We start from the raw sequence: 19,170 nt of genomic DNA on the forward strand, positions 1-19,170 counted from the left end.
CAGCAGTAACCAGTCATCTATGGAACAATGTACACAATGCAATAGAATGGTAGAGACGATAAGAAACTTGTACAATTTGGCAGATCCCATGTGAAAAAATTGCAAGTCTTGAAGGTAAAAATACAGAACTGCAACACTTGATACTTATGCACAAAAAAGCACCAACAATGGTGGGATGCCACCACTATGGCAATGTATAGATGAAAACACAACAATGAACTTCTACATCTACAATCCCAGTAAAAATGACAGAACCTATTCTGGGTACCAATGTGATGAGGGACTAATGCCAGAGGTCGGAACCCACAAATAGGGATTGAACTATGACTCCCTGGATTGAAGTAAAAGTTGACAACTGAACCAACTTGCACGCTAACAATGGTTCCAGCTTGTCATCATTGAAGTTGGTGAGCCTTCTAACAAAGTGAAATGAAAGAAAAATTAAATGTTTTAAGAGTTGTAAGTCTGTAGACTTACCTTTTCCCATCAGGGAATATTGATCTATTCATGTTAAATATAAATTAAGCTTTAGAACACCAAAATTAAAGGAGCAGATGTATTATTTAAGAGATGTAAAATGCTTTGAATTGAGGAATAACTGTCTCTTCACACAACTGAGAAGTAAATCTCCCAGCATGAATCACAATATTCATGAATGGAGAGAAAACTAAAAATTCTCTTTCAAACCTTTCAGCCATCAAATGAGGTGCAAGCTCAAAAGTAACAAGAGCAAGACCCAAAAAAAAAACATCACACTCTTGATGAACTAACAGAAGAAAACAAAGCAAAGGGCAGCTCATAAGAAAGTTGTTTTTATGAGAATCAACTAGATAATGCAAAGAAAGTGTCTCCAAACAATTGTAGTAATGGGAAAAGAGTTAGTAATACTTTGTTGAGAGGAAGTGATAATCTTATCTGAATGAGGTCCTTATATACAGTACCAGGATAGGGGGCACATTGATGTAGGTGAAGTGTGTCACAACACAAATAGTGCCAAGGGCATTTAAGTGAGGTGTAAAAGATTGGAGTAAGCAAGAAAACATCATACCAATGCTTAGACAGGCAATGGAAGAAACCCTGGTAGTCAAGTAACAGCTGTGCAAGAGAAGATAAGTATGTTTCAAAAATTTATTTTACTGTTATATGTTGTATTTTTTATAATTTCCTTACAAGCATTAAATATGTCAATTTAGTAATTAAAAAGCTGCATAGCATTTAATTTAAAATAGTCATTCTAAAATATCTAAGAATCTTAAAAAATATTACCTTCCAAATAATATATTAATTTTACTGTTAATCTAATGTACTTTGTGGAATAAATTGTTTTTTAATACTTATTTCTAAAACTGTACTGAATAACAGCATTGTATTCTTGATGGTTACATTAAAAATATTACAAAGTTATAATTTTCCCATATTAAACATGTATTTCTAACAAGTACCTACCTTAGTAACTACAATTTGATATAGCAGAAAACTGATGTTTTGATATGGTACATTATCTTTTTTCACACATTCTTGTTCAATGTTGCACACTATATGCAAAAATTGTTTTATGCATTCCACAAACCTTTTATCTCCTCTCAACTGGAACTGAACGATTCCAATGAGTCTCTTGTGAAAATCATCAAGCAACAACTTCTACCAATAAGAGTGTGACATACTCTCTTGATGCATGTAACTCCATCTGTTTAAATCTACCAAGCTAGCACACTTTTGAGTTATGACAGAAAGTATAAGAGCAACATGAATGCTCAGTATACTGGGGAAGACTAAAAGAATGAAAAAAGAACTAATGTAAACCTGGTAAGAGCATGATTAACCAGATTTCAAAAACAAGAGGTAATTAAGTGGAAAGTGATAAAAGATACAAAACTTTACATGAAAGAGTAACCTCCATTAGGTAGAGCCACCAAAATTTAGGAGGATAGAGAGGTAATGGAAGAATGCTTCAGCACTGGAAACTTAATGAGCAACAAGCACAAAGCACACGGAACATGACCTTCCAAGAGACGTATGTCAAGTGTGTTGCTTTAGAAAAAAATATTTTGTTTACCTTAAAGGGAACAAAAAGGAGCATTACCTTGGCAAGTGATGTAAGCCACCAATGTCAACAAATCAAAATTAAACAAGATCAGTCAAATTAGACAAGAAGAAGAATGTGAATTAAAGCATCCTGGACTGACATAAGTGTCCAGTTGTGAAGGGGTAGGACCTTTCAACCAAAGACCATTATTCTGGAACCTTCTACTGATAGAACCACAGTCCCCACATTTAGGGTTGAGTAAGAGAGAAGAGAAACAATCCAAAAGAGGGTCAGAACTATCAGCACATACAGATGAAAAGAAGAAAATGATGAGAAAAACCCAAAGTAAAGGCTCAGATAACCAAAACCACCTTCAAATGCATTCAAGGAGGAGAATGGATGTTCCCAATAAAGGTGGTGTTAAAAATACACAACCAAAAGAAATTAGAATGTGAGAAATTTAACAGGAAAAATGTATTCAGCTGGAAAATCCAACTACCCGAACTGACGGTGGAAGAAATAGAAGAGTATATGATAAGCCTACCCCATTTCAAATGAGCTAACCAAAGTCAAATATCCAGCAAATGTCATTGGTAAAATTCCACATATATGTAAGTTGGGTAAAACACAGACTGCCTCACAAAAGACATGGGGAATCAAAACAACTTGCACCTAAGAGATTTGGAAACAAAAACACATACCATAAACATTCTCAGTCCTAGAGAAATAGCATACATACCCAACTGTCAACAAAAATGACATATTGAAACAGGGATGGTCCATGCAAGCAACTGATGTGAAACTAATTGATTCAGAACCCAGAGGTAAGACAAGTTAAAGATAGGAAAGTGTTAAACATCTAAAATAAATAAAGATTATATCTAGAAATGAAACAAAACAGCAATTAACAACATTTTAATATTATCAATGTGATGCTAAATGTACAGGAATAGCTCCCAAAAATGAGCCTACGAAGAAAAAGAACTGACCATAACATTCATTTAGCAGTAGATGATAAACAGCAGTGTCCCACTGTAGAAGATCCTTAAAGCAAAGAACCCAGGTGTGGAGAGAACAACCTTAGGTTGGTTGATTGGTTGATTTCGTGTTTTATGACACAAAGCAGCTAGGCTATCTGCACCAAGCATCCGGTAAAAAGGTAAAAATAAATTAAATGTAGTGAAATACATAAAAGGAAATGAAGGTAAAACAAAACAGCATTGAAAAACAGAAAAAGCATAAAACCAACATTGACACCTAGTCTACAATGTTAAGAGAGAAAGCAGAGTAAGAGAAGTTGTAAAGGACTTTCTCTAGCATAATGGTAATGATCATAACCCACCAGGAAGACTAACAGGTTAGTACGAGAACCACCATCAGCCACCTGAAGTTGGCCTTTCCAGTCCTGGTTCCAGGTTATGTGTCATAACAGCCATTATCAAAAGGTAAGGTAATAAAAGTTTTAAAAAGACATGCAGCAAAATCGTAATAATAATTGGCCAAACGTCCGGTAAGTAGGTAAAAGTAAAGTCAATGTAGTAAAATTCGTAGAAGGAAATTAAGGTAAAAACAAAACAGCAATTAAAAACAGAAAATGGCATAAAACCAATGTTGACATCCAGTCTACAAAGTTGTAAAGGACTTCCTATAGCAGAATGGTAATGATCATAACCTGCCAGGAAGACTAACAGGTAAGTACGAGAACCACTGTCAGTCACCTGAAGTTGGTCTTTCTAGTCCTGGTTCCGGGTTATGTGTCATTATGGCCAGTACCAAAACGTAAAGCACTAAAAGTGTTAAAAGACATGCAGCACAACTGTAATAACAACTTGCCAGGATGACTAAAGGGTAGTTCAAATGGATAATTCAAACAGCAGCATTAGTCATCTGAAGTTGGCCTTTCCAGTCCTGGTGTCAAGTAATTTAATGTTCTGACCATTTTCCAATTTCAAATCAAATTAGAGAGATTGAGACTCTTAAAAGGGAACCACAATTAAAAAGGTGTAATGAATAAATATCAAACACTTAAATGAGATTAAAAAGATTAATGGCTATCAAAAACTAAAAACTTTATCAAGGTGGACAGTGTCACCGTCAACAAAAACACTGTCCAATGTTACGGATAAACCTTGGGACAGAACATGTTTAAAATAGTGCTGTCGTTGAAAGTCCTAATGACAAGATGGCAAGAAAGTAAAATGTGGCTTACAGTGATTTGAGTGTTACACAAAATACACATTGGTGCAACAGTTCCAGATAAAATAAAATGATGAGTTAAAAAACTGTGACCAATGTAGTCCAGTTAGAACAACTTCCTCCTTCTGAACCTTATGGAAGCTGGATGCCCAAAGCCCAATATAGGGTTTTATTTGGAAAAGCTTGTTTTCCCATTGCTCACTCAAAGTGGATTGCCAGCTGGCACAGAGCCGAGCCTTGAATACAGGACTATAGTCCATGTACAGAACAGGCACAGTGGTGATAGTGCCAGAGTAGATAGATTTAGCTGCCGTGTCTGCAAGCTGGTTCCCACGAATACCAACATGGCCTGGTATCCAGAAAAACTGGATAGAAGTAGATGTTAATGAGAAATGGGCCAGTCGGTTTTGAATATCAGCGAGAACAGGGTGTGAGCCAATGTGGAGCAATTCGAGGGCCAGAAGAGAACTAAGCGAGTCAGTATAAATAGTGCAGTTGGAGTACTGCTTAGCTTCAATGTGATCCAGGGCAAAAGATATGGCGTACAGTTCAGCAGTGAACACAGAAGCTGTAGAGGAGATTCTGCGTGCAACCACAGAACCGCAACAAACCATGGCAGAGCCAACAGAGTTACCTGAGTTGGAACCATCCGTATAAATTGGAATGGAAAGATTGTTCGAAAGATGTTCAGTAAATAAAAGATGGTACTTCCAATTGGGAGTATCTGCCTTTCTCAGATGACTTAAAGAAAGGTCACATTTGGGGACTGTAATAAGCCATGGTTGGATGGGCTGGCCAGTGGATTCTGCAATGTTATCCAAGGACAGACCCAATTCATCCAATTGCACCTGGATGCGAAGGCCAAAAGGAGCAATGGCAGATCATCTGTTCTGAAAAGTATGGCCCACTAAGGAAGGAAAACACATCCCCAGGTGGGATGCTTTGGTAAAGAACGAAGTTTCAAAGAATATAGTAAAGACAGTTGCAAACGGCAAAGGTGCAGAAAAGGTTCATGAGATTCTACGTATAAGCTTTAAACAGGGTGGTGCAGAAAGCCCCAGTGCAGAGTCAAAGTCCTTAATGATGAATGGGGCCCAGCATCTTTAAGGCCGAGGGTCTGGCAGAGCCATAGACCATTGATCCATAGTAGAGTTTTGATCGAATAAGAGCACGTTATATCTTTAACATAGAACATCGATCCGCTCCCCAACTGGTGGTAGAAAGGACATAAAGGATGTTCAGTGCTGTTGTGCATTTGACCAGTAGCTGCTTTATGTATGGTATAAAGGTCAGCTTACGGTCAAAGATATGCCCCAAGAACTTGGTCTTAGAGACCACTGGTAGCTAAACATCACTGATACAGAGTTCAGGATCAGGGTGAATATCCCGTTGATGGCAAAAGTGCATGCAAACGGTTTTACAGAGAGAGAAATTAAAGCCATTTGCCGTGGTCCACTTAAGTACATTAATGAGGGCAGTTTGTAGTTGCTGCTCAATATATTTCATGTTTAACGACTGACACGAGATGTGAAAGTCATCGATATAAAGCCCGTTTGCAACAGTGAGAGGGAGTTGTTCAGTGATGGCATTTATCTTTATACTGAAAAGTGTGACACTCAAAAAATACAGCCCTCCTGTAGAAAAGAACAGGGACCCCCCTTGAAAGTTCCTGTAAAGAATAAGAAAATGCCATACCTCCATGTTGTGTCATAAGCCTTCTCAATGTCAAAGAATATTGATACAAGATGTTGTTGTTTGAAAAAGGCTTCCCTGATTGATGTTTCAAGTCGAATTAGGTGGTCTGTGGTGGAGTTCTGTCGTTGGAACCCACACAGGTTGGTGAGAGGAGGTTGTTTGATTTGAGGAACCAAACAAGACGAGCATTAACCATTCTCTCTAATGTCTTACAGGCACAGCTTGTCAAAGTAATTGGACGGTAGTTTGAAGAAATCTTGGGATCTTTTCCAGACTCACACAAAGGTAAGATAATAGTATGGCACCAGGAAAAACATTCTCCTGCCAGATCCATTTAAAAACAATTAGAAGAACATCAAGAGAAGCAGGAGATAGATGGTGCAGCATGTCATAGTGTACATCATCTGGTCCAACAGATGTACTGCCAGACCGATGAAGGGCCATTTTCAGTTCCACCAGTGTAAAGGGACCATTATAGTCCAAGAGACAGTCAGTTTGAAAGGAAATAGGTGAAAGCTCTGCCCGTGTCTTGATGGCCAAGAAGGTGGAGGAACAAGAAGAAGTGCTAGATACCCGGCAAAAGATTTCACCTAGAGTATCGGCGATGCTCCTGACATCAGCTACCTCTTGGCCATCAGAGAGTAAGATTGAGAGGGGGACAGAATTGTAGTACCCACTGACCATATGACCTTGAAACTGGTGGTAGAAGATATGCTAGTTGTGAACTTAATCCAAGATTCCTTCTGGCTTTGACGTCTTACACACCTAGCATAGCCGTTGGAAAGCGATGTGGTTTGAAAGTGTGGGATATCTACAGAAAGTGTCCCAGGCCCGTTTATGAGCCTTCTGTGCCACGTGGCAGGCAGGATTCCACCACGGACGAGGATATCGTGGAAAACATGTCAAGGTTTTAGGAATCCACTGACCCCACCCCTCATGGAGCCCTACGAGGGGATGCACTACAATGTCATGCAAGGACACTGCAGCAATGCCAGGGTTTCGTGAGCACTATACCCAAACGCCAGCATCAGACACAATGTCCACATATGAAATTAATAGTGAGAAGTATAAATTATAACAAAAGACAAAATTGAAATAGTTTATATAGTGGCAATGTTTTGAAATAGTTTATATAGTGGCAATGTTAAGATATTATGTACTGAAATAAATATATGGATGTGATGTTATATATTGAAGAAAAAATAATTAACTTAAATAGTGATATAATGTAAACAGAACCATAGGGTAAACCAAAATAACACTTATTAAGCCTAATGGAACAAGTATTTTAACATAATTATTCATAATCTGGAATTAAAACTACAGGTAAACTGAAAATAAATACTTGTGAAGCCTAACTGGACCATACATAACAAAGAATATCACTAAGCACTAATAGAAAAACTTAACCAAGCAATAAGCACATTATTGGGATAAGTTTCTGTATACTCCAGCTCAAGAGTTCCACACAAACCAAGTAAACCACAACAGGATAAAAGAAAATTATTAACAAAAATGAAATAGACATGATTGTATAAAACTAGGGAAGTGTGTATTAACAATAACCTATGTATGAGACATGATGTATAGAGGAAAAAACAATATAGTTAAACTAATGATAGGTATATCAGCAAAACGTATTACAGGTAAAATAACAAAGTCCATGGCAAGCCTAAGTGGATAGTATAATAGCAAATATACAACTAAGACTAATGGTTAACCTAAACTTAGCTTTGAGTATTAAACAATTTAATAAAATTTATGTTATGGAACCCAAATAATAATGACAAATAATAATATTAGGAATAAAAGTATACACAAAGCATAACAAGATTAATGTTTTATCTTTCCAAAGTTGGAGAACTGTATTTCAAATGTGTGGGTCTCAAAGTCAAGGCAAGGTCCAATAAAAGTCAGTTCATTGGATGATCGATCACCTGACAAAGCAAATCTGAAAAACCTTCCTGTACAGTATCATGACCTGAAGCCTGCATAAATGTGCTAAGAGGACATATAATCTCCAAAGTGATAACATAGAAGTCATAATGCAAAATGAATAACTAAACCCAACTGTGGTGGCAGAAAAAATTAAAAGATTTTGTAATGAAGTAACAAGTTCTGTAACTGGGTAGAAATATAAAATAATTCCATTTTGAAATAACAAGTTAGAAGTATCACTATTGTAAAATAAAGTGTAAACTTTTTGAGAGAAATTAAGAGAAAGATAAGGAAAAATATTAAAACACTTGAAGAGAGCATAAACTAAACATTAGGACATGAGAATTGCCAAGCAAGAAGTGATAGTTTGGTAAAATTGGGCAGAGGGAGTCACATGTGTCACACTTATTGGTGAGGGGAGATAAAAGCCTTGTAGCATGTGTAAAAAGGTTTTTGAATGTGGAGGGCAGCACTAAAAGAGAACAGCTATTTATGTGAGTAGAGGTAACATACCATATCAGAAAATTAGTTTTCTCCTGTGCCAGATTTAAATTACTAAGGGAAATACCAAGGTACTACTTACAACCATTCAACATTAAAAACAAAGGTTGTATTAAAATGAATATAAATGTACATAGTATTCGATAGAAAAAAACAGAAAAAAGGAAAGTTTTTTTTCTAAATACATGACAAACTCATGCAGTTTTTAAAGAGTTTCACCTGCTTTGGATCTACAGTTTCTGAAGCTTTCACTATTCCGTCAAGACACTTGTTTACAATAGGAAATACATGCTGCTGAATATCAGCAGATAGCTTAATAAAATTCTGGATGAAAGTTATTCTTCTTTCATCCATGTCTTGTAGTTGCTGAAAAGAAAAACACACATGTAGAAAGTACTTTTACAACTGGCAAAATAACAATTACAAAAACATCTTTACTGTAAAATATTCTAACAGTTTCATTATTCAGCACTAAATGCCTAGTTCATTTTGTCCATTTGACACACACAAGTATAACATAATACAAGAAACTCTGACAGGATATAAACACATACTGCAAATATAGATATAATCCCTTTCTGTACATTCTGATCAATGAAAAAACTGAATATTAATATATGGTCACAAACCTCTGGAGCTATCAATTACACTAGAAACATGCTTTAAATGTATTACTTGCTTTTAGCATATGGCTGAAAAATTCAAATCCTGCATATTATAAGGACACTGCTTTTAAAAATACATATCAAATTCTTACATTTCCTTCAAAATCACATAATTATCTCACGTACATAAAAATACTATCAATTTAATAACAATTACACCCAAAAGTGGATTGTCAATTACATGGTGATGGACCATACTAATTCTTATATTCAAATCAGGTTCAAATAAAAACCTTTCTCCATATTTATATATATATACAACTGCTGCTAACTTCTATGATCCTTGTTTTTAATAAGGATCAAAAGTTAAGTTTTTAAAACTATTATTATGTATGCCAGAAAAAAGAGAGAGAGAACTGAAAGAGTTTGGAGACTATCTTCATTCAGATCTGAGCAATGCAGCAGTTTAAAAATGTTCAGACACTGAGCATAAATTTTCACACAGGTAATTGTAATAATGTTACTTATAGTGAAATAATTTGACATAATACTAGGCAAATACTGCTATTTCCAATCTGAATATTGTCTTATGCAATACATAAGGTAAAGAGCCAAAATGGAAACACTTAGAGTTCAGTTACAGTAATCCTAAAATGTGAATTACTAACCAGTAAACAATACCCATATTTTAACAATACTAAGAATCTTTCTATAAGTAATAATCATAATAATGAAAAAGTTAATATACTTTACCTGAAAAACTTTTGGTAATGTAGTGGAGTAATGCTGCCTCTGTAGTTCATTGGTTTTTTGGAGTTGATTTGCATATTCTGTCTTGCAATCTTCACAAGTCTGATTTTTCATCACTGAGAATGTCCTTGCCTAAAAATATCCAGTTACAAAAATAATTATTCTAACTTTGGAAATTTTCTTACAGCATAAGTTAGCAAATATTTCCTAATATCAAAGAGATATGAAAAAAAACAACCCAACAACAAACATTTCAAATGAATTTAAATTACTGAAATAATAATTTACAGGACGTAACATTGACTGATAAAAAGTTAGACCATTATTTATTAATTTTCAATAATTTTTGCATAGATAACTATCAATGCCCTAAATTATATTATTCCTATATACAACTAGCAAGCTTGGTGTATAAAACTAAGCTTTAAACTGCAGTCATAATTTTCTTATATGGGTAAAAAAAGTTCCAAATATTACAATGAAAACGTGTGTGATAAAACATAGTGAAATTTGAGAAGTATACCAAGTGCAGGTTTCATCTCAAATGTTTAGCATTCACATTTAAGCAAAACGTTTTATAAGCTCAGTAGTCATTCAGTAATGTTACAAACTTAACATAACTTTCAACTACTTCTGATTACAGAAACATTTATGATCAAATTGGTATTCTTCATTGTAACAGTACTTCTTCAAATACAAGATTTCTAAAGCAATACCAAAAAATTCTCATCTTAGACCCTAAAAACTAGAAGCCCACTTGTCTCAGGCCTAACATTAGTTAAGCTTGTATTAAGTATGGTGTTTGTTTGATAAAGAAATATGCTTACACTGCAACTTGTGTATTTTGCTTCAGTTTCGTTAAGGGGCTAAATGTTACCATGTTTAATACTATCAATAAAAAAACTTGTAATGTTGGACTTTTTTTAAAACTTTCATGAGCTTTTAATTTGTTGTTGTAGAAAATGCCTATTAAAGTAAATCCATTGAAATGAAGTACACATGCATTCTGATGGTAAAGTGTGTGCACATTTTCAAGACAGACAAAAAACTAGTTTTATTTTGATGGATGTAATAAATGTCATTCACATAAAACACTCAATATTTCAATTTATATATAATTACCAAAACATCATATGTAAGCAGTTCTACCCATGCACTTTTATGAAGCACAGGAGAGTACATTTAACAGTTGCATTGCTTCAAGTGTATAAATCATGAGACAAGTTATTTTAAACAATAGATATTTTTCACAGCCACACTCTATCTCTCCTTCATAACTTTTTGTTATAGTTATACTATTTTCTAACTGAAATGTTACTGTTTATTTATTATTAATTACAGATTTGGTTCATGCTTTTATTCAAGGTGTATATTCAACTAATCAACAATATTTTAAAATATGTGACTGATAATAAGACTATCTTTTAAAACTTTTTGTTAGAGTTAAAAGTCTATAATTAATTTCTAATGGAAGTATTTAAGTTACTCTATTCTGCTTTGCTGTTTATCTATTATTTAGTAGTTATGCTTAATGTGAAAAAACTGATTGTTTAACTGCTTGAAACAATAACCATTAAATAAAGATATTTTGTTTTGCTTCAGTCAGCTTTAGTTCTTTGAACTGACCATAAAAGGGTGCTTTACAATGCAAATATAGTATATTAAGCTGTATAAATATTGTATCATGAAATACCTACTTATGAACATGTGAAATTTTCATTTCACATACAACATATTATATAGTGTACTTTTAGACTGTGAATTTTTATATCTTTTATACAGATTACCAATCAAATATAAATTCATAGTTATTGTGACACATTACCAGTAAATTATATAAATTAATAGAAATCAAAAGTTCAAACCTTTGTTCAGTAATGTACTAAACCATTGAAGGTCAAAATCAACCCTTTGTTATAGTTCTAGTATTAATATTTTAAGAAAATAATTGAGATAATGCTAAATGAAATTCAATAGCACACTGCATATTTCATTCTATAATTTTTTCAAATAAACTTAATAGAAACTACACTGATAATATTTGTTCATTAACTTACATCCTTTTGGAAAAATAAAACATACTTTCTCATGCCCTCTATTAAGTGACAGAATTATTAATTAATTATGAGGAAGAAGTTTAAATTATCTTGTAATATATCTATATGACAATAAGATAATCATAATGTTAATGTGACAAGTATGTATTATTTAAAGATGGAGAAGTAACTTTACTCACAAAGCACACAGGAGAGTTACAGCTATTAAAATCTTCAGATTGGTTTTTTTCTAGACAAAATTTGATAATGTTTCTAGATAATATAAATGTGTAATTTTATATTAGAAAACACATTACCTTTTCAACCTCTGCCCTAGATAAGTTCAAGTCTGCATCAGCTTTTGTAAAATTTTCTTGTGCTTTCTCTGCTTCCCTAAAAGCTTTTTCATATGCTTTTTTTGCCTGTTAAAAATGAATAAATATCAAAGGAATGTAATTTTGCAATTCACTTTCATAAAAGCACAAAATTGTTTAGATTAAAAACTGAAAACAATTCAGATGTTTTGATTCTTTTTAATCTAGTCTCATTGTAAATTCAAGTCTGAAAAATGTGATTCAAGTAGAACATGAGATCACAATAATAGTTTTCAGAAAATAAACTTAATTCTTTTAACCCTGAATGTGTAACTTAACCAGACCAAAATCTCAAGTGTGATGAATATTAACATCTTCAGATCCAGTATCACACTTTTACACTTGTGATTGTTCTACTGTTTAGACATCTTCTGTTTCCAGTGTTCTGTATTCAATTTCTATGCTATAAAATGAAAACTAGCACAGAAAAAGTCAGTTCTTAGCTATAAAATTAAAAATAATAAAGGAAGAACAAATATATTTATTATTCATAAAATGGAAAAAATCATACACAGTTAATACTCTAACATATTTTTAGCAAATTCAAAAATTTTCTGGATGTTGCTTGTTCAAGAATTACATTTAGCTGTATTAGGTTTTAAAAAAAAACTTCACATATTCAAAAGGAAATTTACCATTTCCATTGAAGACTGATATATAATTAAAACAGTAATTCTTTTTGTTAGGAGAATCTTTGTTTTAGTTATATGTACAATTGACTAGTGCCTGTTTTGAAAACTTTTCAGAATGGTAACTGTTTTATCAAAAGCTCAGTGATTATTTTTTTAGATTAGTTATTCATCCTTACTTATCTTACAAGACTCTTATCAACATGCTCCCACTTAGTATGTAATCACTTCAGGATACTACCATCAAGTTAGGTGGACGTTTGTTTCTAAATCTGATATATTCTATACTTAATAGGTCTGTTTTGTTTCAAATTTCAAACAAAGCTATGAGTGCAATCTGCACTACTGTCCCTAATTTAGCAATAATAAACTAAAGAAAAAGCAGCTAGTCAATACAACCCACTGCCAACTTTTACTAATGAACAGTAGGATTGAACATTATTTATAATGCCTCCCTGGCTGAAAGGGCAAGAATGTTTGGTGTGACAAGGATTTGAAACTGGAGACTGCAAGCCAAGTGTCATAATAACCAGGTCATATTGACTTGATAGAATTGATATGATGGTATTCTTCATCTCATTGATACCCTTTGATACAACAATCAAAATAAACAATAAAACATTTAAAACATTCCACAAGAGCAGTAAATAACAAATAAAATTGGTATGAATTCTTTTATGTCTTAACTCAGAACAAAGTGTCTTACATTTTTTGTACTTTTGAAGTTTATCATGCTGTACCTTTAATGAAAAAATTAATTTCTGATGACAGATAACTTGTACTCTTCTTCCAGTATACATACAAATTATTTAACTCCATGCAAATCAAAGTACAAGAAACAACTTCAAAATACAGAAAAGATACATGTATCCTTGACAAAAATAATATTAGTACAGAGATTATTATTTAATTTTCCTTGTGTGTACTGAATTCCAGTAAAAGTTATAAGCTTAAGTGATGGACTCATCTTGACAATACTAAGAATGCTCCTCACATATTTTACAGTATTTTCACAAAGAAGGTCACAAGTTGAATATCTGAAATTTTCCTACATTTATAATATTGTTTATTTTAATCCTAAAACCAGGAATCAACCACAAAGAAATTAGTAGCTGTTTTGTTCATCACAGTACTGGACAAATGATAAACGATTACATTGATTTTCATTAATAATTTATAGTATTAACATTTTTGAACAATAAAATTAGTGTTCTACACTTCATTTTGAAAATTAGTTCTGCAATTTTGTGTACAGATGTTGGTGAAAGTGTTATTTTGTAACTTATCTACAGAAGACTTGTTTTCATCTCTAAAGTAATCAATATATACTTGGAGATTGCCCAAAAATCATGTATATTCTAGTCTCATTTGCAAGTACAAAGTTGGAAGATACCATTTTGCACAAAATGAAAACTTAATGGATGCAGTCATGATGGATTCCTTTTGAAGTTAAAGCACACAGAAAAAAAAGCCATCCATAAACATTAAAATTCAATCATAAGATTTGTCACTATGCTGAAGGAATATTTTGTTCTTCTCATTGTAATAAGTACCTTTCATTGGTTTCAAAGATTCAGTAATCAACATTTCAGTTTGTAAAATAATGCCAAAACAAAATGGTTCAAACAAAAACAGTGTTGCTTTGGATAGGCTTTTCATATCCAGCATGATCGTGTTTGGGAAGTTTCAGTATGTTTCTTTGAAACAAAAGACCAAACTTTAAACTTACTAAGTTATGCAAACTTTCATATGCGAAACTGGCTAACAGTTCACCTTTGTTCAAAGTTGTCGTAAACAAATGACAATTTACATAACACCAATTCACAATTCTAAGATTAAAAGTTTGTTTCAACTCTTTCATCATAGTTTGGGTAGAATCTACCAAGCTCGTAACCACAACATTATGATTGAGAGTAATTATACTAAGATTTTGGATAACATATGCATACTTTTACAAACTTTTGCAGGTTATTGGTAAATTATGCTTTTTTTCATTCTGGAATGATTGAAAATTATAAACAAAAACTAATGTTTAGTCTAAATAGCTTAAATATTATAACACTATACATTTATATATTTTATTATATTGACTCTTCTGCTACTGCTGGCTAACATCACAGTAGTTACAACAACAGTGCATGTGCATTCATGTTACTGTATCCAAGGGTATAAAACTGACTTTTACAAAGCGACTCGTCTTAGCTTTGTTTCAATGGATTAATAATAGTATTTTGTAAAATACATTCACATTCTGTTATAATACATTATATAAGTATATATATTATTACTGTTTACAAAAAAGTTCTTACACTTTTATTAAAACACAGAACAGTAATTACTTAAGTGTGGCAAACAATTATATATTCTGTTGTACTTGTTATGACAACCTTTGTACTCATGAAATATTGAGCAGACAAAAGACTCAACCCACCTTCTTGAAGTCTTGTTTCAAAAGAAGGCAATTAGTGCTGATACTTCAAAATGGCTAATAAAACCACTAAGAAGACACTCTAAGCTTTTGATTGGTTATTCACGTCATATATAGAAGTACGTGTAAATAAGAGACTGTTTTGAAAAATTAAAAAAGGTATAAACATTAAACATACCCTATGACACACACACTAACACAAAATCAATGTTTAGGTGCATTTTTAATATTTACTTTTAAATTAAGAAATTAGCTAATGTATAATACTAACGTCCAAGTTACAATCTATAATTTGATACCAAATTTATAACCATAAATTCATGAAATAGTCATTCAATTACATTTTAAATGCAAGTCAACAAATGTGAGGACATGGTCTTTGACCCAAGACTATAGGAAGACCCATCTTGATATAGGTGAACAAGTTTTATTTTTTGTATACATTTCTGAATAATATTCTTCAGTAATAATAATAATAAAGGATTTTGTGCAATGTTACACAAAGGTTATTTGTTCTAACTGTCCATAATTTTGAACTGATAGAGTAAGGGAATGGAAAGGCAACTAGTGAACATCACTGACTTTGAATTCTTGTCAGACCTAATACAAGAAAATTACTTATTTGTATAATTCAAACTTTTGTCCCCAAAATGCAAGGTGTGATTTTGGTAAAGGGGAGCACCTAAAGAACCTGATCTATACATTCTGGAATGGCAACCACTGGTTACAAAAAAAGGTTTTTGGCAGCTGTTTAACAATTCAATGAAATGATTGAACATATTAATGCAGTTTAATTTAAAACTGCATTCCATAATGAGAACTGTCTTTTTCATAACAGAAATAAAAGTTTTGAAATTTCTAAACTCGATGCACGTCAATTAACAATAAAGAAAATATGATCTTCAATTCACCCAAAATAATTATGTTTCACAAATCAAAGTTTCAAGTGATTAACAGTTTCATACATTTCATCTCAAACATTACCTTAATTAAAAGAGGGAAAAGAATTGTTATTGTACACAAACCTTGTCTAACTGAGCTAAAGAGGCTTGCAGCTGTGCATGAAGCTTTGAACCTTCATGTAAATGCTGAAATAAGAATAACTGAGTTGAGAAAGCAGAGTTTTAAAAAGTTGTTCAATGTTTTGTCTCAATAAAATGTCATTATTCATCCCAGAAAATCCTTCCATATCTTAACTATTTTTCTACCTACTTCAGGAATTATAATTACAGATTAAAAAGTTTCTACAATACACAACACAGTGTGTTGCTTGCACTCAATTTTTTGCATTCATATTAAAACTCATTTCACAGAACACTTTTGAAATTTCTAGTAACAAAAATTGTAACTCTACTGACAGGTATTCATTTGTAAGTGCAAGTATTTATATACTGTATTATAAATAATTACCACAAAATCTAAGTCAAGAATTAATTAAAATTGTTTTTCTTATGTTTTATAACATAATTTGCACAAATTATTTTGATATTACAACATCAGACTTTTAGAAATAGTCACAATTTCAATAATGATTTAAGTGCAACTCATAATATAATTGTGTTGAACTTTGAAATTCATTTATCAAACAAATTTAAAATTCCAAGTTTTTTTTACCCATCTTACTCACCCTCTTTCTTTCATCTTTAAATTCTTTTACTAAGTTATTGATTTCTTTTACTATCTGTGTTGTCATATTTTCTGCTATTAATTCATGTTGTCCAGCCATATCACTAACTTCGTTCAACATATGTAAAAATGCTTTACAAGAAGAAAACCTATGAGAGAAACAAGTACAAAACACTGTTTTACTTTCACAAATTACACTACATTTTACAGTTCAACAAGCTTTTATTTTTATTATGACACTAAAAAAGACCAAAAGAAATTCCATTCCTTAAGATATGTAATGGTATAACCTTTAAGTTTTGGATCTTTATTATAAGTTCTTCATTCCTGCAAGTTAACATATGTTTAGGTGATATAAATTATAATTAAAAACTATTGCAGAATTAGCAGAAGAAAACTGACATGGTTCTTATAATTCTTTTATCTGGCATTTCTTTCAGGCTACTTTAAAATCTACTTTGTAAAAGCTCAAAATATTATTTTTTATTTTAAACTCAATAAAGTGTTAAGGAAGGTTAATATTTTCAAATAGGTTCATATAATTTTTAGTGTGAAAAGATTTTTTACACGACAACATGTAACATGTACAGTTTTTACATGACTTTCCATTGCTGATTCCTCATTCCCTAATCTCTTGAACATTCTGAAAAAAGTGAATTAAACAGATTAAACACATTCAAGGTAGTATATTACACATAGAAAAGAAAAATAGGGGACTGTTTATACATGCTATATTCTGATCTGTACAGTAAATATTCATTTTAAATAATAATGATGCACAGTTGTACACTAAACACACAAGCTCCTCACCACTTCCCAACAAAACATGTCTCACTAGCAATTCTGCAGTAAACAAAAGTAGAAGACTACATAACAGATGCAAGTCTATATAGACATCCAGACTTATCCAATTAATATTCTGATACATCACATTTACTGTTCTTTATTCATATAATGTTAGAGTTGCTGCAAATCATTACAGTTTCATTAGTAATAAAACTTTCATTGACAAAAGATAAACAATCATCCAAATAATATACCAATACTTTTCCATTTGCAGTAATAAATGTTCATGGCCGGTATTTTTTTATGATATATAAAGTACAGAAAAACTACAAATCTGAAATTCAAACTAAGCCATATATTAGCTAAAAATGTCCAAATATGTAAATAAAATTTATATAAGGAAAGAAATTAGTTAAGTACTGTTGAGAAAAGATATATGTATTAGTACAGTTAATATTTCAGACTACCATCCTTCCTAAATGCTAACAGTAGCATACTAAAAATTTGAACTTACAAGAAATTGTTGATAGAACAAGATACGGTTTAAATTATAAATTACATGCTATAGAAACTCACATAACCATACTGTGTTACTTAAAAATTGTTTGATTTAATGAATGAAAACATGTATTAGTTTAAATTAAGGTAAAGTTAAATTATGATAATATTAACTCAAATAAAAGTGTGTGTGTTAACATTATGAGAAGGAGACACATTAACTTAATCCAACTGGGTGAAAAGAACCTAATTTAAGAATTTTCAAGTTATCTTCAAGTGATGGTAAAAGGTACATACAGTTACAACAGAAAGTGTTCGTTCCCCTGTGAGTGGTGTTTTCCTCATAACTTAAAAAGTATCATGATTAGGATAATGAAAGTAAAGTATATTATAAATATTATACTAACAAATATCTACATAAATTTTTATGTATATTGAATGACAAATAAACTGTTTATAAACAAATAATCAAACATAGGAGGAGCAGAAAGTGTTCGTGCATCTACTTTAATGGTCAGTTGTGTAGCCTTTCAGGTGAATTACTTGGCACAATCTCTCCTCATAGCCATCCATGATCATTTGTTTTTCTTCCATTTTTCTTTACAGAAGGCCTCCAACTCTTGCAAGTTTTTCAGATAATGCTTATGAACCCTGGTCTTCAACTCATGCCAAACGTTTTCGATTGGGTTGAGATCATATGATTGCGATGGCCACTCCAGAATGCTTATATGGTTCCTCTGCAACCAGGATTGCACATATTTCAATGTATGCTTAGGGTCATTGTCATGCTGGAAGATCCAATGACACCCAAGCCGCAAGTTCCGAGCATCATTATTTATATAAGTGCCTAATATATCAACGTACTGTTCTTTTTTTATGATTCCGTTGATGTGGTGTAGGCTGCCTATACCAGAAGAGCTGAAGGAACCCCATAGCATGATTGAGCCACCTTCGCATTTAAAGGTTCTGTTCCCCATTCTTACGGAAAATATTGCAAACATCATTGTGGCCAAAAAACTTGATTTTAGTCTCGTCTCACCAAAGAATACTCTTCCAATAGGTAAAGGGTTTATCTACATGCT

General features: G+C 32.3%; 1 protein-coding gene across 20 annotated transcripts in view; it reads right to left on the reverse strand.

The window, feature by feature from the left end:
- LOC143244984 (formin-binding protein 1 homolog) overlaps positions 1-19,170 on the reverse strand; it is a 95,130-nt gene that overhangs the window by 35,928 nt on the left and 40,032 nt on the right. For all 20 annotated transcript variants that reach the window (XM_076490632.1, XM_076490648.1, XM_076490641.1 and 17 more), the window contains exons 4-8: positions 16,806-16,953; positions 16,204-16,266; positions 12,065-12,169; positions 9,715-9,843; positions 8,576-8,722 (exon numbers count right to left, since the gene is read on the reverse strand). In XM_076490632.1, coding sequence (XP_076346747.1) covers positions 8,576-8,722; positions 9,715-9,843; positions 12,065-12,169; positions 16,204-16,266; positions 16,806-16,953 — 592 coding nt within the window. The remainder of the gene's footprint in view (positions 1-8,575; positions 8,723-9,714; positions 9,844-12,064; positions 12,170-16,203; positions 16,267-16,805; positions 16,954-19,170) is intronic.

Source organism: Tachypleus tridentatus, chromosome 2 (assembly GCF_004210375.1).
Source record: "Tachypleus tridentatus isolate NWPU-2018 chromosome 2, ASM421037v1, whole genome shotgun sequence".
Taxonomy (NCBI): Eukaryota; Metazoa; Arthropoda; class Merostomata; order Xiphosura; family Limulidae; genus Tachypleus; species Tachypleus tridentatus.